At 35.5% G+C, this 21,060-nt stretch overlaps 1 protein-coding gene across 2 annotated transcripts in view; it reads left to right on the top strand.

Annotated features, from left to right (window-relative positions):
* The window catches only part of APPL1 (adaptor protein, phosphotyrosine interacting with PH domain and leucine zipper 1), a 46,428-nt gene extending 25,844 nt beyond the window's left edge, over positions 1 to 20,584 (top strand). For both annotated transcript variants that reach the window (XM_027583969.2, XM_027583968.2), the window contains 15 exons: positions 1,417 to 1,563; positions 2,408 to 2,490; positions 3,181 to 3,339; positions 4,225 to 4,413; positions 6,058 to 6,100; positions 7,446 to 7,502; positions 10,274 to 10,365; positions 10,733 to 10,915; positions 12,464 to 12,516; positions 13,285 to 13,459; positions 13,549 to 13,585; positions 14,196 to 14,342; positions 15,092 to 15,142; positions 15,643 to 15,732; positions 16,823 to 20,584. In XM_027583969.2, coding sequence (XP_027439770.1) covers positions 1,417 to 1,563; positions 2,408 to 2,490; positions 3,181 to 3,339; positions 4,225 to 4,413; positions 6,058 to 6,100; positions 7,446 to 7,502; positions 10,274 to 10,365; positions 10,733 to 10,915; positions 12,464 to 12,516; positions 13,285 to 13,459; positions 13,549 to 13,585; positions 14,196 to 14,342; positions 15,092 to 15,142; positions 15,643 to 15,732; positions 16,823 to 16,969 — 1,653 coding nt within the window. In that variant the 3' untranslated portion in view covers positions 16,970 to 20,584. The remainder of the gene's footprint in view (positions 1 to 1,416; positions 1,564 to 2,407; positions 2,491 to 3,180; positions 3,340 to 4,224; positions 4,414 to 6,057; positions 6,101 to 7,445; positions 7,503 to 10,273; positions 10,366 to 10,732; positions 10,916 to 12,463; positions 12,517 to 13,284; positions 13,460 to 13,548; positions 13,586 to 14,195; positions 14,343 to 15,091; positions 15,143 to 15,642; positions 15,733 to 16,822) is intronic.
* Positions 20,585 to 21,060: the final 476 nt, after the last annotated feature.

Consider the following 21,060-nt stretch of genomic DNA (forward strand, 5'->3'; position numbering starts at 1 on the left):
GTGGGCAGCCGGCTTAAAGGAATCCTACTTAAAGGATTGTAAGTGGAAAACACCATGCAATTGTGTTACACAATACAAATACTAAGGGAAATGTGAAGGGGACAGGACTAGAGAGAATCCAATTGAAAAGGTACCAGAATAGTTTGCAAAGACATTAGGAGAGCCTCAGATAGTTGTTGAAAGTGGAGAGGAAGGAATACTTTTGGAAGATGTTTTGTAAGTAGAATTGACATGACATAGTAGGAGGAGGAAACAAAAAGGAATCCTGTGATTCTTGGATGATGGGGTAGATCTTGAAATAATTAAGAGAGCTAAGAAACAGGGGCATCTAGATGGCTCAGTTGGTTAAGCATCTGCCTTCAGCTCAGGTCATGATCTGGGGGTCCTGGGTTTGGGCCCCATATCAGGCTCCTTGCCCAGCGGGGAATCTGCTTCTCCTTCTCCCTCTGCCCCTCCCCACTGCTCACTCTTGCTCTCGCTCTCACTCTCAAATAAAAAAATCTTAAGAAAAACTAAGAAACGGACAGGCTTTGCAGGGAAGATACTGTATTCAGTTTTGTACATGTCCAGCACATTTACACACTCGTGTGCACACACACACACAAGCCCAGCTGGAGATGTGCTTCCTCTGACACTTAGGAGAGTGAAGGGCGAGGGATGTCTGGGTGGCTCAATTGGTGGGGCATCTGCCTTCAGCTCAGCTCATGATCCCAGGATCCTGGGACCGAGCCCTGGGTTGGGTTCCCCACTCAGTGGGGAGTCTGCTTCTCCCTCTCCCTGCTCATGCTTTCTCTCTTGTTCTCTCTCTCTCTCTCTCTCTCTCTCTCAAATAAATTTTTAAAAAAGTGAAGGGTGAGAAATAAAAATTTGGGAATCATTGGTGTATTAGAGTATTCTTAGTACTTGATTTGGTATTCTAAGGAAAGCAAGAAGAGAGAAGAGCCTAATGCATATTACGTAATAGATGCTCATTAAATATTTGTTGTCTGAATACAAGAACTTAAAGGAGCACATGTATCTTAAGTGTGGGTGAAGGAAAACAAGTACAGGAGAGGAGCAGCAGGAGAGAACCAGAAGAGGAGAAGTATGCTGTGAATTGGGCAAGATCAAAGACTGATGACTAAGCTAATACCAAATCCCTGTCTGCCTTTCCTCTGTGTGGTAGACTCTGCCACACGTAGTTCAGTTATTGTATCATTCTTAGTTATGTGTAGAATTCTGCTTTAAATGTGCATCTTAACATGGAGTGGTTGGTATTTTATAGGATTTCTACTATCTCAGAAAATAAAGATGCACAATTGCTGGTGATACACCTTTTTCCTTGGGTAGGCTTTTCCCTACAGCCACTACTAAAGATAATTAAAGATAATTATGTAATTAAATAAGTAATAGTATTTTTAATGTTTATACTCAAAGGTAAAGTATGAAGTCACAGAAGATGTCTACACTTCCAGAAAAAAACAACACCAGACCATGATGCATTATTTTTGTGCATTAAATACTCTTCAATACAAAAAGAAAATAGCGTTGTTAGAACCTCTACTCGGGTACATGCAAGCTCAGGTAAATACTGTATTGTGTTTTGGATTATAACTGTCCTAAAAACTTTCTATTAAGTTTGATATTTATGTTAAGTATAAGGGTATTACAAACTAAGGTCAAAATACTCTATTTGGGATTTGTGTTTTCAAAAGTAATTTAAAATGTCCTCAGAATGCTATTTTAAGGAAGTTAGAATGGTCTTCCTTGCAAATGAAGATTTCACGTACTTTTTAGGGTAAATGAAACCACTTACCTGGTATTTAGGCCTGGTCCATCACAGGGGGACAGGGAACAGAAAGCTAAATGAATTCTGGAGTTACTCCTACTGATGGAACTTTCATTCACTCTGGCTTTGGAATAGATTTGAAAGAGAATGGGCAAGTTTGAGTTTGTCTCCTGTTCCTTGCATACCTCCTGAATTAAAAATAATAGATGAACTCCAAAGTGTCCCAAGGGGTTTGCATCAGGAAGAGGCTAGAAAAGTAAATTTGGGTAATATGACATGGCACACCCCTAAAAATTAAGAGTTTAAAGAAATTCAAATATTCCTTCAAATATGAGTGCTTATTATTCCTCAATATAAAATTTATCTTTGTAAAACATAAAGTAGTTTATATAACTTATTTAAAATGTTTTAACATTTTCCAGTTTTATAAATTGCTTACAGAGATGTATGGTGAAATTGAAGTCTGGTTTCTACAGTGGCTCTAAGCCCAGTAGAAGTCATTGTAAACTAGTACACAAATGGGAATACTCCTTTGTTCTTTATCATGTATCTTGGAAATTGTTTATATGATTCACTGTGTTTCTTGTAAATGTGTGTTTCTGTTGTTCATCCTCCCACTCACACACCCTCTTGCCCCAGATAAGTTTCTTTAAGATGGGTTCTGAAAATCTCAATGACCAGCTGGAAGAATTCTTGACTAATATTGGAACAAGTGTACAGAAGTAAGTACTTTCTTCCTTAAAATTGAAAATGAAGTTATGAGAATAAGTAAACAGCTAAATGCCATAATCTAAAAATATTTAGCATTGAATTTCCTGAGGGGCTGTTTTCCTTGCCCATGAGACTATGTCTCATGTGGTTCATGGATTCTTCTTGGGTTTTTCACCATCTTTTCCATGGAATCTGAACTCTGAATTTCATAGCTCTGTCAAGTCTGATGGTATTTTATTCTAAACTATGTTTTATAAAAGTCTGTATGTAACAGACACATAATAGTAATTATCCATAAGTTCGTTATCTTCACAATTATCTGAATTGTGGGGGATGGTTGGGAGTTACTAAATAAATCTTGCTTTCTAAGCCATGAAAGCTTAAAGAGAGCAAGCAGTTCTAAGCAGGTTTAAAATTCTGAGCAGTGATGTGGTCAATCAGATATGCGGGACAGTTTGAAAATTATTCCAACATTAGGCATTCAGTGTGGCTTCATTTGTTTTTTAGCCTGGTATTGTTTCCAGAGTATCTAGTTTCATATAAAATGTAAAGCTTTTTCATCATGCGTTCATGTTACTTTAACCACCCATGCTACTGTTGCTCTCTTTAAGAAAAAAATATGCAAAGCAAATATATAGCTAAATATGATTGGTAAGGAGTCCTCTGTTGTGGTTGGAGGTAAATAATGTTTTCTGTGTTAGTGTTCGTAGGGAAATGGACAATGATGTAGAGACCATGCAGCAGACAATAGAAGATTTGGAGGTAGCCAGTGACCCCTTATATGTGCCTGACCCAGATCCCACGAAATTTCCTGTTAATCGAAACTTAACCCGGAAGGCTGGATACCTTAATGCTAGGAAGTAAGAAAACTATAGTTATTTTCTTTTTTTTTGTTTTTTATTTTTTATAAAGATTTTATTTATTTATTTGTCAGAGAGGGCACAAGCAGGGGGAGCAGCAGGCAGAGGAAGAAGCAGGCTCCCTGCCGAGCAATGAGCCCGATGTGGGACTCGATCCCAGGACCCTGGGATCATGACCTGGGCTGAAGGCAGGCGCTTAATCGACTGAGCCACCCAGGCGTCCCTATAGTTATTTTCATATGTTGAATATCATCTAAGGTAGTATGAAGTGAATATATGATTGATATTGTCTGATAAGTTATTTTGTTTTACTAAAGGTTGAATCTTATTAGTTAGTGGTATTCATGTTTTTGTCAGCTTTTTGCCAGGTGGAGTACATGAATAATTTTCATAAGTAAAATTCTGTTTAGATATTTATTGAATAATTTAGAATTATTTTAAAAGTGAAACGAATTTGAATTTGAATAAATCTAGCATTACATGAATGCTGTTAAATATCATTTTTATTATACATTTAAAATGTATGTAATTACACCATCAGGTCAACGTACAGTTTTTATTTAAAGATAGGATAAAGCAAGTTAACCTTAGAAGTAAGATGAATTCTTTTCTTTTGAATTTATTCTCCTGAAGTTGAACTATAATTTATGGAACATTCTAACAGTTGCAATTTGATAACTTCCGGCTTTTTTTTTTTTTTTGAAATACAAAAGTGGCTCAACATACATGAATTTATTTTAGAGACTGAAAAACTGATATATTTTCTAGGCACCTTTGTGCCTTTTTGCAAGCTGGTTCTTTGTGATGTGCTTTATCTTGTGTCTGGCTTATGATGAGATTTCAGGTGTGTTGTTACTGAAGAGTGAATGTACTTTCTTCATTTAGTAAAACAGGCTTGGTGTCATCTACCTGGGACAGACAGTTTTACTTCACGCAGGGTGGAAACTTAATGAGTCAGGCGCGTGGGGATGTGGCAGGCGGCCTGGCCATGGACATTGACAACTGCTCAGTAATGGCTGTGGACTGTGAAGACAGGCGATACTGTTTTCAAATCACTTCCTTTGACGGAAAAAAGTTAGTATTTTTTCCTACTATTAATAAAATCTGCATATTTTAAGTTACTGAAATGCACAATAATTCCTTCTCATTCAGACATTTTATAGCTACTTTAGGCTTATTATGTATTAAGATAATTTTCTTTTTTAATCACATAGAAATGAGTTGAATTTTCCTTTCTGACTTGGTTAAATGATGTCTTAATATTTTGAGGTTGTTAAACAAGGGCATATGATAGATAAAAACCTGTGATTTCATGTTAGGGTACTGTTCACTGAAAATTATGCACCGTATGGGGTATGGCAGCACAAGTTAGTGGAAAGAGCCCTAACCCTGGGGTCAGAAAGTTCAAATTCAGGATCTACTACTTACTGTGTGGTCTTAGACAAGTTACATAACCTCTGTTTTTTCACATGTGAAATGGGGTTTGTGGGGGTTATAATCCCTATACAGAAGAGAAATCTAACATATGTAATGTGCCTAACATGTAGTAAGTGCAAACACTAATGTTATTTTTAAATGTTAAATATATCTGGTTAAATTGATTTAGTCAATTAATGTATGATTAATATACATTATAATTAATATACATTAATGTGTATATGCCATTTTTAAGACTTCTGTTACCTTTGCATTAAATGAGAATCCATAGAGTAGCCTTTAGAACGAATTTTTGGAAAATAGAGAAAAATACAGAAAAGGAGTATTGAACATTGAAAGAAAGCTATAATCTCACTAACTAGAAGCAACAATTAACTTTCTGGTCTGTTGCCTTACAGTTTTTATTCTAACTACATTTTTAAAGAATATTTGAGGAAATACTGTAGATACACTTTGGATCTGCAGCTACTTATTAAAAACATTTCACATTGGCCACATTATAATCCATCGAAGGATATATACCATAATCTAAAATTTTTCCTAATGATAGATGTTTAAGTTAGCTGCAGTTTTTTTCCTACTTAAAATACTGTTTTTGATCTTTCTTAATGTTCTAAAGCAACATGTTAAGGTGTTATGGTTCATGGTCTTTTATCAGTTGTTTAATTTCATTTATCATGCTGGATGTTGGGAGTCCCTGTGTTTACCAAATTGTTAATATGTTAGTACAGGAATTTACATTTTTTTCAGTTCTGTTGCTAATGCTTAACATGATATCCCATTTCACATTCCTAGTGTGATTCAAAATTAATTTTTCTCTGATTCTTAAAATAACATCTATAGAAAAGGTAAGTATCCCAATGTTAGTGATTGGTATATTGAAAAATTTTATTTGACTGTATTTATGGAGAAATAATGAGTACAATTAGTATTTTCTGTTGGGATCGCTGATTTACATTTGAAATATATATCGTAAGTGTCAGAAAGTTGAAATACGTTGTCTTATTTGCAGTGTACCTTTGTTATAGGCTGTCTTCTGAAAACCAGCACCTGTTTCTTTTTTGGTACGTCTTGGCATGGATAGCCAGAGTCAAGAGTTGTTAAAATCTGAGTCCAGATGCCCCAGGTGGTCTCCTTTTCCTGACTAAGATACTGACTGGTTGTGTGTTTTGGGTTTTTTTTAGTTTTGATACCGATTGGTTTTATATGTACCTTTAAAGATAAAAAATTTTCTCAGATTTTTAAATTGAGGGTCAAACTTCTTTCTTTTTTATTTTTCAGATCTTCAATTTTGCAAGCAGAAAGTAAAAAAGACCATGAGGAGGTAAAATTTTATCTAAATTTCTTCCGCAACATCTTAAGATATTTCAGTAACTAAATATTAAGATAGAAATGTGGAAAATCCTAGTTAAAAAAATTTTTTTTTCATAAAGATCTGCTGTCCTCAAGCAACATCAAGTTTCACAGAGACTTTTATAGCTAAACCTGTAAGAGGAGACTTTAGAGATCATTGGTGTCTGTCTTTTTAAAGGCTCAACCTCAGAAATGACCTTGTGACTGTTGCTTTCTGGCAAGCTTTTAGTATCATGAGGTGACAGTTTTATTCCCTTCTCTCACCAACTTTCTGAGACGGTATTTGCTGTATTAAGGACATAGTGGCAGCTGATATAGCATGGCAGGAAGCAAGTAAAACTTAAAACCTTGGAGAAATGAAAGACAGAAAAACAAAAATTTGGGAGAGTCTGTTCTTCCTCACGAGTCTCTTATTTTTGGCTCCATTTTTACTTCTAGTACACCAAATATGGAAGGTAAGTTACCACCAAGAACTGACGCTTCAGAAACTTGGTCCTGAGAAATATTCTTCAATGAAAATATACTGTAGTTGATTTTGAGCCACTTTATCTGGTATTATAAATGTGTTGGTAAAAGACAAGGTTAGAAATTACATAGAGATTTATTTTTATTTACCTCTTGTGGAAAGGAGTAGGTAGTAAAACTTGTTTTTGCTGTGTGAGGAACACAAATAAATGTCTGCTCTCTGCTGGGTTTACCAAACAGATTATTAGTTTAATGAGGCTCCTTGTGGACTGGAGTCCTCAAATGTGAAGTAGAAAATGTGGAAGAGAGCATTTTTTATGTTAATTAGCTATAAATCTGAAAGAAGGGAAGTATGTAAAATGCATTCACTGGAAATATATTTAGCTCTTAACTTTTTTTTTATTGGTGTTCATCATGATATCTGAGTCCAGGCTATCTTATTTGGTGGGGATTAAGAGGGGGGAGTGATATAAAAGACAAATATAGACTATTAAATATAACTGAACATTATTGGTATATTTTTATTTGCTTTTATGAAGCTAATTTGGGCCTTTTTTTTTTTTTAAGACTGTTTATTAGCACTAGTGGAGGGGAGGGGCAGAGGGAGAGGGAGACCCAAGACTTCCCACTGAGCAGGGAGCCTGCCTTGGGGCTTGATCCCAGGACCGGACCCTGAGATCATGACCTGAGCCGAAGTCAGACACCTGACCGAATGAGCCACCCAGGCACCCCAATTATGTGTTACTTCTAATGAAACTTCTATGCAGTGAAATACTGAAGATTCTTTTAGAAGAGAAGCACTATAGGAAAAAAAATATTAATCACATTTTTCTATTTTTTTTCTCTTGCAGTGGATCTGTACAATAAATAACATATCCAAACAAATATATTTAAGTGAAAATCCGGAGGTAAAATTTTTATTTTATGGTATCCAGACCTGGCAAAAATGAATAATTATTAATTTATTATTTGTCATAATTCCTCAAGCCCTGAAATCTTTTAATTTGCCCTTGAATGAGTAGCTTTAATGTATCCATGTATGAGCATTTGGTCTTCCTAGAAAGATAAATTATTTCAAAAGTAACTGAAATTGGTCAGCTAACAAATTTTTACTGAGCATCAATGCTGTGTTTAGCTTTGGGTTGAGCACCATGGAGAAGAATACAAAAGAAAAAGAAGCCATGGCTTTGCCCTCCAGGAGCCTTTGTGTATGGAAATACAACACTAAAACTTTTACATTGTGTATAAAACTATGTAACAAAGTGTACGGTAATGCTAAAAGCTTAAGATTTGAGAATGTTAAGATCAGTGTGGACTTTAGTTTTAGAGAAAATTGAGATGGTAGAATCCTGAGCTGGCTAAGATTTGTTCATGTTTTGAGGAAATGAGAAGAAATTGCAGATACGAGAATAAAAACAAAAGCATAAAGGCAGAAATGGTGTGTTTATGAAACCAGTGGTATAATTGGAGTTGAAGGTTCTTGTTAGAGAAAAATAGCTGGAATGTACATACAAATCACCTGGGGATCTTGTTAAAATGCAGATTATGTCTAGGGTGAGGTGGCCTGAACTCTCAGTTTTGTCAGTTACGCTTTGAGTAGCAAGGCTGTCAAACCAGATGAATTTAGGTGTACAGGTGAATCCAAATATACATGTGGAACTCAGCAGTGCAGAGAACTCTGGAAGGAATCAAGTGGATCACAGTGCAGTGTAGTTGGGAAAAGACTTTGGTTAAGGGCAGGAGCTATGTGACCCCTGCCAGTCTCAGTGGGCCCATCTGTGCAGTAAACCTGGCCGCCTCTCAGGGCTGTGCGGGGCTGATGATTTCAGTTGAGGCAGAGCAGGGCTGATTTCTCTAGAAAGCCCTCACCCTTCTAAGTCTTAAAACTGTTGTTGGTATAATGGTTGATTAGACAGGGGCATCTGGGAACATGTCGGAGGCCATTTTCCTAGTTCAGGCATGAACTGAGGGTCTGAACAGGGTGGTAACCAAGAGAAGAGAGAAGAAATAATGCATTGTATAAAGAGGTAAAAAGAAATCGACTGGACTAGTTAGTAACTGACCAATGTAAAGGATAAAGGAGATGAATTAAAGATGACTTTCAGGTTTTAAGCTCAAGTGAATGGAAGAACAATTTGAAAGAGTTCTGTTTTTATCATAATGGCTTTGAGGTACCAGCCAAGACACATAGGATTTAGATGCCTAGGAACAAGTTTTGAACCAAAGAAACAATATTTCATGACCTCCAAAATATTAGTAACTTCTGTTTTGTAATAATCTTATGAGTGTAATCTAAGAAAATCAGTGCTAACTGTAGAGGAACCTTTTGCTTGCAGTAATTTGATCTCTTGCCAGGTTAGCTTTTCCTTTCTGTTATGTTACTTGGGAGCACCAAAAAATTAAAATGGAAGTTGGATGACCTGTTAATACCTAGGGAATACATGGTGAATACAGTGTTTGGATTTGAATAATTGAGCGTTATCTTACTTTTCCCCACAAATTATCAGAACTCTAAATTTTAAGTAGTATTTTCCAGATTATCCAGAATTACTTTTTCTGTACTTAATGAGAGAAGGAATTCTGATCAGTTTGTGGCATTGTCTTGACATTTTTGCTAACTATAAGACACAGAAATGCAAAAATGTTACGATTTTTTTTTCTAATGTAAATACTGTTTTATGTAGCTAGCCAGTGTTTGAAATAAGTTTAAAAATACTTCTTATAGGAAGCTTTTCTTTCAGATTTAGGCCAGAAAATATCCATATAACTTCATTAATAAATAATAGATGTTTCTGAGCATAAATATATTCTAGAAGATCATGAAAACTTCAGCAGTATAGTTATAAAACATTTTTGATATTTTGGCTATTCCTACTTCTTTTTTTTTTTTTCTTTTTCTTTTTTCTTAAAATATGTTGCGTTATTTGTTTCAGAAGTACAGAACTGTGATTCAACAGTCTTGCACAATTCACAGCGCTCACCGTAGCACATACCCTCCCCAATGTCTATCACCCCAGCCACCCCATCCCTCCCACCCCCAACCACTCCAGTAACACTCAGTTTCTTTCCTGAGATTAAGAATTCCTCATATCAGTGAGGTCATGTGATACATGTCTTTCTCTGATTGACTTATTTCACTCAGCATAACACCCTCCAGTTCCATCCACGTCGTTGCAAATGGCAAGATCTCATTCCTTTTGATGGCTGCATAATATTCCATTGTGTATATATACCACATCTTCTTTATCCATTCATCTGTCGATGGGCATCTTGGCTCTTTCCACAGTTTGGCTATGGTGGACATTGCTGCTATAAACATTGGGGTACACGTACCCCTTCGGGTCCCTACATTTGTATCTTTGTGGTAAATACCCCCTACTTCTTTTAAATTTAATTTAGCAAATGTATTGAGTACCTATATAGTAGGTGCTGTATTAGGTGCTAATCAAAAAATCTGGTAGTTAAATATTTAAAGATCTATGTCTGTAAGAAGTAAGAGGAAGCCTAAGTTATAATGTTATGAAGTACATTATGTATCTTAATGTTAAGACAATGTGGAACTACTTTAGTAACTCTAGTTTGCATTTTAAATGTAACTCAAGAACATTCTGACAGTTGTATCCAAACTTTTGGTTTCCTTGCTTTACTAATTCTAGTCCTTTTTAATAAAACAAAATAGGAAATTGCTGCACGTGTAAATCAGTCCGCTTTGGAGGCCGTCACTCCTTCCCCGTCTTTCCAGCAGAGGCACGAGAGTCTGCGGCCGGCAGCGTGAGTTACCAGACTTTGGGTTATTTAAAAGTATATGGGCTATTGAAAGTGTTAGTGAAAACTTTGATTTTAGCAGTGCTACTTACGTTAGTATGAAATAGTTTCTCCAAAACATAGAAAGGATTTTCAAGTCGGTAAATTTACCGGCAAGAGTGCTAAATAAGTAACAATTCCAAATTGCCCTAGTGCTTTATCTATAGATTGAGATCATTTGTTTTTGAATTTAGTCATTGGCAAGAAAAGTCTGTTATTGAAATTTCTTCTACTCTCTTTGAGTTATAAAACTGTATTTTCTTTCTCATAGTTTGTATTCAGTTTCAAAAAGAGAAAACTAAATGCAGTGCCTCTGGTTTTCTTCTGTGTTTAGACAATCTCGGCCACCGACAGCTCGAACTAGCAGCTCGGGATCCTTAGGATCTGAGTCCACAAATTTGGCTGCCCTTTCTCTAGATTCTCTCGTTGCTCCAGATACTCCAATACAGTTTGACATCATTTCTCCTGTGTGTGAAGATCAGCCTGGCCAGGCAAAAGCCTTTGGCCAGGGAGGCAGGTGGGCGATGGCATCACAGGGATATTGTTCTGTGGTCTGTAAGGCTTATGATTCCATTTTTTGCAGTTGAGAGTCCTCTCTCACATATGTGTATCAATTATGTTGTACTTTCTTTAATTACCTAATTTTGATAGTTGGGAAAGAGTCGTGCAGGTTTTTCCTCTTTGTTTTCTGCCTCAGTTAAACAAGTGAAGATAATTTAGTTCTAAAAATATTTAATTTTGAATTGCTTATCAGATCTACTTCTGGTATTTGCTCTTAAAATTGCAAAAGAAAGTTGATATGTCCTATCTTTAGGTCATGACAATATTTTAGAAATTGAGAGTAATACATGTGTTGTAGGTTTGTAAGAAAAATACCATCTTGGGGCGCCTGGTGGCTCAGCTGTTAAGCGTCTGCCTTTGGCTCAGGTCATGATCCCAGGGTCCTGGGATCCAGCCCTGCATCGGGCTCCCTGCTCAGCGGGAAGCCTGCTTCTCCCTCTCACACTCCCCTTGCTTGTGTTCCTTCTCTCACTGTCTCTGTCTCTGTCAAATAAATTAAATAAAATATTTTAAAAAAAAAAAATCATCATGGGTCAGAATAAGAAATCTCCAGGAAGGTACTAAAACATTATCATGCTATGAATTATTAATAAATCATCTTTTGGTTATATACAAGAAATGTGAAAGCTGTTAGAATTTTTCTTTGGCTCTGGGATGAAGGAAAATGTCACAGCAAATCATTTATTTAAGTAGGTTGGACGCCTAATAAATTGATACTAATTTGGATATACATGGTTGTGACCAAGAAATAATAATTTGTATTTGATCACAGAAATATACTTAGCATTTGATATAGTAGTTCAGACATGAATTAGATCAATTTCATGTTATCTTAATGCCAACATTATTTTAAAACCATTTAGCTCTCTTTTAGCCTACAAAACCTATTTTGAATTGTATTTTTTTTCCTTCATTGTGGGTATGCCAAGAGCCACTCACACTGAAGAGGGAGGTAGCTCCCATCACTAATTAGCTTTTCTTCTTGCATTCTGTTACGTATGCCTTGAGAAATACAGGTTTAAAACTAGAATATGTTCAAATTAGCATAATTAACTTGCAGTATGTACTTGGAGGACCTAAAAAGAGGTTTTTGCAATCCTAGGAAATCCCTGGCATTTTTCTCAAGTAGCTAAAATTGAAGCCAAATCAGCTGTTCTGTCCCTCTTTATTTAAATTCAAGGACTTTTGCAATGTGGTTTATAGGATGTTGGGGGTTGTATGTGTGTGTATATGTATGTATGTCTGCATTTCAGTTCATCCACCACTTCTAGAATGCAGCAGCATTGAGTTCAGCCTACTAAGTGTGAAGGCAGGGGCCTTCATCAGAGTAAGGTGGTCATCAGTAGTGTTCCTTAACAGGATGGGGCATTTTAGAGCTTTTTAAAAATGTATGTACAAGTTTTCGTGATGCTTAGTTTTTAACTCCGGTTTCAATGATTAAGATTTCTTCCATATGGCTCATGGTAATTGACCATTGGTTCCTAACTTTTTAAAAACTTTTCAGGCGCACAAATCCATTTGGAGAATCTGGAGGAGGTACAAAATCTGAAACTGAAGGTAAAACAGACGTGCAGTATTATATTTTAAAAATTCTCAGCAGTAAACTGTGAAGAATTTGTTTATATTTATTCTGATGTATGTATTCTGATGTATGTTGTTTATATTTATTTTGATTTGTTTATATTCTGATGTATGTATTCTGATTATGTTTACATCTGATGTAAACAACAAATATGTTTATATTTATTCTGATGCATACATCAGAATAAATATAAACTTCAAACTGTGAAGCTTTACTTCACAGTTTTCTTTTTGCTCATAGTACTCAAAGCAGCAGAACTTAATCAGGCTTAAAGATTTCATTAAAATTATAGAATATCATACTTTGGATGATATTCTCAATGCAAATTCTCAATGCAGAAGATATCCTTTAAGCTTTTCATAGTCAAATTCTGAATGCAGAAGATATCCTTTAAGCTTTTCCTGGGAGCTGATGTTCTCTTCTGGTATGGGAGCATTAACTTTTTTTTCTTTTTTCAGTAACTATTTATTTTGATGAATTTCAAACTTAAAAGCTATAAGAATAGTACAAGGAATTTTTTTTTTTTTTTTACTCAGAACCATCAGTTGTTGAAGCCTAACCTTTTGCTATTTGAACTAGAGACCTTAATTTTCCTATAACTTGAACACTGTAGTTAGGAGTAATTTCTAAATACTTCTACTAGGTTGAATTTTTCACTAGAAAATCTAAAAGGTGACAGTGTATTTTATTCTTAAGGGAAATGTGGGATTTAAAGATATGTGATGTACCTTGTTCTTTTGTAGATTCTATTCTTCATCAGTTATTTATTGTCCGATTCCTTGGTTCTATGGAGGTGAAATCAGATGACAATCCAGATGTTGTTTATGAAACAATGAGGCAAATCTTAGCTGCCCGGGCCATCCATAACATCTTTCGTATGACAGAATCACATTTATTAGTCACTTGTGATTGTTTAAAGTGAGTAATGACCTCCCCCTTAAAAAACTGTAGGAAAAATGTTTAATTTCAGCCTAATTAAAATTTGTTTTCTAAATTTTTAATTATAGGTTAATTGATCCACAGACACAAGTTACAAGGCTCACAGTGAGTTCTACATGTTTAAAGCTTTATTGGAAGTCTCTTTGTGCATATACATGTCTATATCGTTATAATAATTCTGATCATATGTATTGAAATATGGTATTATGATTGGCTAAGTTATAATTAAGCCTATGTCCATCTCCCTTCCCTCCCCAAAATTTGTAATTGAACATTCCATATACTTAAAAGAATCAGTGCAATCTGATATGATATGTAGTTTTTTAGTATATGATATATGCTGCCTGGTTAGGGGATAAACACTAATAGAATTAAAAGGTGAACATGATTGAGTTTATTTTATAATTATCTGCGTTGAAATAGCTGGAAGTACATGCTCTTAATCATTTAACAGTATGGACCATTTTTGTTAGTGAATTTGATTTTGTAAAATATGTAAATGACTAATAAATTCAGTATTCAACAATGTCTTATTCTGCCTGGTAATCCAAGCCAAATATGACATTTTTGTTCTTAAATTGCCATTCTGTTAAGAAAATTGGCTTTAATGTTCTGTTTATAATATTTTTATAACTTAGTACTTGAATTTGTCATGTAGAAGAGTGCACTTGTGTTTGAAAAATCTCATGTTTGCTTCTGATATTTTCTGTGGCAGTTTCCATTACCCAGTGTAGTTTTGTATGCTACACATCAGGAAAATAAGAGGCTTTTTGGATTTGTTCTTCGGACATCAGGAGGGAGAAGTGAAAGTAATCTGTCATCAGTCTGCTATATATTTGAATCAAACAATGAGGGGGAAAAGGTACATGACTTTTCAAAATGTGTTTCTGTTACAAAATATATATCATAGTCGAAGTTCTTAGTAAGATTTCTGGAAAAAAACAAATTTGGCTTAATACAACAAAGTTGTTTGACCAAAGCCTTTTGGCTCTGAAGATAGCTGAGCTGGTGGGTGGCTTCGGCCTTCTGACTACAGACCGTGTCTTCCCTGACCATTGGTAGCTGCTGCAATCTTCTGGCCTTATTAACTTACTCTGGGAATGCAGTCTATTCCCATAATCAGCCTTACTCAGCTCTTTTCAGCTTAGAGCAGCATCAGCATCTCCTTGCTTCATTCTTTGCAGATCTTACCCTTTCAGTAAGGAATCTGAGAATGTGACAGAAGTGAGACTCAGCAGCAGAAACTCAAGAGACTCTGAAGAAAATACACAGATGCTTCATTCTTTTTTTTTTTTTAAAGAGAGAGCATGAGCGGGGGGGAGGGGCAGGGGGAGAGGGAGAGAATCTTAAGCATTCTCTGCACTGAGCGAAGAGCTCAACATGGGGCTTGATTTCACGACCCTGAGATCATGACCTGAGCTGGAATCAAAAGTCGGATGCTTAACCAAATGAACCAGGTGCCCTGGGGCTGGAACATTCTTAAATCAGCTTTTGTTTGAAGCAGTATATTATAATGAGTTATAAATCTAGTTACATCAGCCGTTTGGATACTTGAAATTATTACTTCGATGTGAGAACTGCCTGAGTTTTTCCTACCTTTTCCCCTTTTAGATTTGCGATTCTGTTGGTCTGGCAAAACAGATAGCTTTGCATGCAGAACTGGTAAGAATCCAAAATACTTAATTATCCAAGAATGTTATCCTTTTTTTTTTTTTTTAAGATTTTATTTAGTTAGTTAGGGTGCATAGGCAGGGAGAGGGCCAGAGGGCCTGGGAGAGAGAGAATCTCAAGCAGACTATTCGATGAGTGCAGAGTCCTATGCAGGGCTTGATCTCACCACCCTAAGATCATGACCAGAACCAAAATCAACAGTTGGATGCTTAACCGACTGAGCCACCCAAGTGCCCCTCCAAGAATGTTACCTAAAGTAATATAAGATCTTTCATATTAGCAAGGAAATAAAATGATTTTGCTGTGCAAGGTTATCAGTGTATTATTGCTGATACAGCATTTAGAATTCGGATAAGTGACTACGAATGTAAATTTTTAGTGTGTTTTCATATAAATTTAAAAAATATGAAAAGGTTACAAAGACAATATTAATTGAAAAGTCAAATTTAAAATTATTTCATATTCATTAGTTGTATTCATCTGTTTTTCAGGATCGTCGGGCATCAGAAAAACAAAAAGAAATAGAGAGGGTAAAAGAGAAGCAACAGAAAGAACTCAGCAAACAAAAACAAATTGAAAAGGTATGTAGCCCTAGTATCTAGATCTTCTCTGATGTAAGTTTATGATATTTCCTTAATATAGGACTATGATTTTCAGATTTGAATCTCCAAGTGAAAGTCTGTTTCTGCTTCCTCAGCCACTTTATAACCAGATGGTTCATAGCACAGCAGAAAAGGAAGACATCATCTTCTGAGAGGATGTTTACATTATAGTTACTGACATGTAGTTGACTTGCCATTTAGCAAACATACCAGAGTTTTTATATTTTCATATTCCAGTGAAGGTTGTTTCTATCAAAGCAGGTCTTTTGAGAGGCCGCGCGCGCGTGTGTGTGTGTGTGTGTGTGTGTGTGTGTGTGTGTGTGTGTGTGTGTGTGTGTGTGTGTGTGTGTAGACTTAACTGCCATTGCTGACATCTTTATTGGTCTCCAGGAATGTATATATATTTATATAAATACTTAATGCTACCAGGAGTGCCAAATCATTGTCCATCCAACAGGATAATTTTAAGTTAGGCAAGTTTCAGAGCAAAATCTGGAGAATGCATTAGATAGTGATGCATGAGATTGTAAGACCCAGTTATGGGTTGTGGCGTTGGCAGTAGCAGCGGAAGAGAAGAGACATTTGTGGGATACTTAATGAGTACAGATCAGCAGGAATTGGGAATGGATTGGACTTAGGGACAAAGGAGAGGGATGTGAGGAAGATGACAGTGAAGTTGAAGCTTCCTTGCTAGGTTAGGCTGAGGGAGGGCAACAACTGATTTAGCAAGATAAGTTGGACAGAGGGGGAAGGGTGGGGATGTGCAGTGATCCATTATGAGCCTTTTATGTGTTAGACTGTGAGAACAATGGTCTGAACGTTGTTGTTGGCCATAAAAATGGAGAAGAGGGCAATGCTGGCTTTTATAGGATTTCTAAAATGGTGCCAAAATTTACTTTGGTGTCACCCTGGTTGTGTGTAGCCTTTGTTTTCAGGAAGTTGCCAGAATTATGCATAAATGTTTATGACAGAAAGATTGAAGTGGCTCTCAAGTATGTATTTTAAATGCATAGTTTTGCATTTGACTGCAAACAATAAAACTTAGTTTCTTTTCTGTCTTTTCTACTAGGACTTAGAAGAACAAAGTCGGTTGATAGCTGCTTCCAGTAGACCAAACCAAGCCAGTAGCGAGGGGCAGTTTGTTGTCCTTAGCAGTAGCCAGTCAGAAGAGAGTGATTTGGGAGAAGAAGGAAAGAAAAGAGAGTCAGAAGCATGAACTTATCCTTGCTTTTTGGTTGGTATTCATTCCCCCCTTGAAATTTATTGACAGTTTCTGTGGTGAAATGGCACAAGGTAACAACTATGTTGAAATATCAAGGAGACTAAAGTTTATATTTGCTTGTTTGTTTTAACTTCATTTTTTAAAATAAGATTGATCTTGATCACTAGGTTTGCATTGATTTTTTTTTCCTTAAAAATAATATACTATGCAGTAACATCAAATTCCACGTGTCAAAGAGAAACCTGTTCATCTCCTTGAAGTAGATTGCTGAGGAATTATACTTGCTCAAGCCTTTTTTCCTTCAAATTGTGAACTTCCTATCTTGCATTGTAATTGGCTCTGACCATAAGATACCTTTTATTCTTCAGCTTCAGATATTCATGGATATGCTCCCTCTAAATTAGGAACATTTTTGCTGGCAGTGAGGAAGCTTTCGACTGAATCAGTTCAAAACCCTTTATACAGAGAATTCTACAAGTTTGCAAATATTTTAATTATTAAATGTGCAATAGAACTTTTATATAAAATAATTAGAAAAAAGATTTTAGACTTAAAGTTTCAAATTGTGGCAGGTGGTACTGTGATTTCAGGGCACTTTCTTGGATTGTTCACATTTCTCTGATGTGAGCAATTTCTTCTTTCCCATCTGATGCCAGTGGGAAAGAAGCTTAAGTGTCTTCAGTTCAGGATTGATACAGCCCGTGGCATTTAATTATCACATTCTTAGTTCTCAGGTTGGGACTTGAATTATTGCTGCAGAGCAGCAATGATTAAAATAAGATTTTGGAATTTATTAAAAGGGATTTTTTTTTGTTCAAGTACATTTTAGATTAGGACTTAACATGTAAAGACATTGTTACAGGATAAACGTATTTTCTGCATTACGTGAAATAATTTTTATTGAAAATCAAGTGACATTTCAAAAGAAATTCTGTAACAGTTGTTTCCTGCTTAAAGTAAAAATGCCCAGAGTTTAGTTTAGAAAATGTAATCTTTTACATTTCAGACTGATATGCACAGTATTTTCATAATTCCATGTTTTGATAAAATACTGATCACCAATTTATATCCACGAAGGCAAATAACTAATATATGAGAATAGAATAATTTGCACTAATTATTGTAAATACTTGTACTCTCAAATGAGTAAAAGGTCTAATTCCATGAAAGACTGAAAAGAAATTGAATGTTTGGTTTAAGAGTGACCAAGGAAGGATTTTAGTTTGGTGCCAAGGTTAAAATGACATTTCCCTACTGCCGTGTCAAAACTTGATTTTTTTTTGAACATTGCTGATAGAAATTATGTTTCCTTTGTTTCACATGTAAAACTATATAGAAACAAGTTAAATATATTGAATAAAATAGAGAGTCATGCATCTAAAATTTCAAGAGATTAGCCACTTCACAACTAATTATACAAGGGAAAAGCCCTTTGTTCTTTGATACAGTCTTGTCTTCGTTCTGAATTAGAGACGGCATCTATTTTAGCTCCCTCAGTACAGTGTGGTTGTTTCACACTGTACGCACGCTGCTTTCTGTGGAAGGGGGTAATTACATATAGGATCAGGATATTCTTTGTATCCATGTGCCAAATGGGAATAATGATTACTTGATAATCATTATTTTGAATCCTTATATTCACAAAACATACAGTAACAAAGTAGAAATTTATGGAATACTTTTTGAAGAAAGTTGACTTTGTGCTTACTTTGGGAATGCTTTCACAATAGTTGGTGTATCATTCCTTTGGTAGAAGTTGAAATTTCTGTGGTCAGCCCTTGATTCATCATGGTAGGTCCTGCTGTTAAGACCTTTTTGAGAATTAGCTCTCTGTTTCATAAAGTCTTGTTTATGCTATTAAGTTGTCACCTCACTTAGTTCAGATGAAACTTGTCACCCTACAATGAAGGTGGTCAGCTTTAGGAGGCAGTTTCACTAGGCCGGTGCTGTGCCTGGTAATGAGGTGCTGCCCTTTGTTAGTTCGCTGGGTCAAAGTGAAGGCTAGGGTCAAAGACACTGGCAGACTTCGGGATGCTAGACAGACCTGTAGTTCCTTTTAAGTCCTGTTTTGATAGGAATTTCTACAATAACACACCCATTTCCACAGATCAGACCAAAGAGCCTTCCAACACCAAATAGAAATCGTGTGTGGGATTAACAGTTTTAGATATTTCAACTTTTGGTCCATTGCTATAGAACTATACGAACTTTGCATACTGCAGATATTTAGGCATCAACTTTAAAAAACTCTTCTCGTCGGAGAACCTTTTTGTTTGAAGAAGGCTGCCTGTGTGTTTCTGCATAATGTTAAAGCTGATCTTGGTTTGTTATGCTTTGAAATCCCTTCTGGCTCTTGGGTGCTTTGATGGTAATTGAATTAGAATTTGGGATAGCTTTCTCCGATTCAAACTTCTACTTGATGGTTTTAGAAACTAACAAAATTGATTCTTAAAAGAAAGTCTACCTAATTCAGCTATGCACTCTGCTACCTATAAGAACAGTACTTTTGTAACGATGGTAATGAAGTCGATAAGAAACTAATTACTGCTTCTCCCTTTAAAAATTTTAAAACTGTTAACAAAGGGCTGAACAGAGTCCCCAAAGCCAGGCTAGTTTTTGTCATTTCTACAATGATTAGTTTGTGTTTAATTTCAAAAGAATTCTCAGGCCCTAGGGGTGGTAAAATTATTACTTTTATGCTTGGGGAAAAGGGTATTAGGGTATGCATAACATTCTACGTAACATACAGTCTTATGTGGTAAAGGCATCTGAGTTACTTTTGAGTTATGTGTAGGAACTACAAATATTTAAGATTTAAATCCTACTATAAATGCTGACAGATCCTAAGATCCTGTGTATCGCAAAACCTTCTGCTACCTGAATTAATAAAATGAAAATACTAACATTGGTTTTGACAACAACCTCCTAGCATTCAAACTGTATTTTAAATATTCAAAAACACTGATTGTAGCAAGCAAGCCTTTCATTTTATTTTAAGCAACTTTGGCTTACTCTTCTTTCATGAATTTTGTTCTTCTGCATTAATAACACCTAAAGATTTGAAACTGGACCCCCATGTACTACACTTTTTACCTAGTCTCTTGCAGCTGGTTGTACTCATGTAATTTACTTCAGCTAATACAAGAACTGGGGTTAAGTTATAACTAATGTGCAAAAAACTGCTCTGTATATTTGGTGATTTTGTAATGTTAGTGAATTGGTTCTTATCTCACTGATACTGTTAATCATGCATATATACAATTAAAAATCATGCTACATTTCCCTTTAGAATTGAAGAGCTCAACTTTATGTAATGGTGGTATACATGTGGGGTGGAGAGCTTATTTTTTTCATTTTGTCAAAGTAGGTATTCTCTGACAAGGCTTCAGGATATATGCTTTTAGGAGATTTTTAATGTATAATAAAGTCCATGATTTTTGTATAGTCTTTTTTGTATGAAGTATTTGATATATACTCTGAATTTTATTTCTCCAAGTAATTCCAAATGATGCTTGTGAAACAAATGGACTTTTTCTTAGTATGTTATGACACTTACAATTACACATCTAGCCCCACTGCAATTCCCTAACAGCTACAATGAAAAAAAAAAAGTCACTTAACTGAGAAATAATACAAATTCATCACTAGTGACTTTTTTTTCTTTTGTTTTAGAAAAACAGACTTCTCAATAATTACCCTAGACATGTTACAGACAATATATACTTGCTATGGTTGGCCCTATTCAAAGAAATACATATATTTAAAGGGGCAGGTTATTGTGTACACCAGCTTAAGTGGGCTTGGCCTGTAATTTTAATACCAATACATATTTGTCCCATGTGCTCTTTATATTTGCCTATAACACCAAGTTCTTTTCTTCTGGGAGTTTCTGTTCTAATTTGTTTTTATAAACTATATATACTTTTAGAAGGTCCAGGGAGTGGATGAAACTATAGAATTATGTAATTTATCTAAGTGCATGTATATCCTAAATATATTTGTATATTGATATATCTATAATCCACTACTCACTTATAAACGGACACCACAATTTGACTAAAAAAATAAAAATTATTCATGCCAGC

The sequence above is a fragment of the Zalophus californianus genome, chromosome 1 (genome assembly GCF_009762305.2).
Source record: "Zalophus californianus isolate mZalCal1 chromosome 1, mZalCal1.pri.v2, whole genome shotgun sequence".
Lineage (NCBI taxonomy): Eukaryota > Metazoa > Chordata > Mammalia > Carnivora > Otariidae > Zalophus > Zalophus californianus.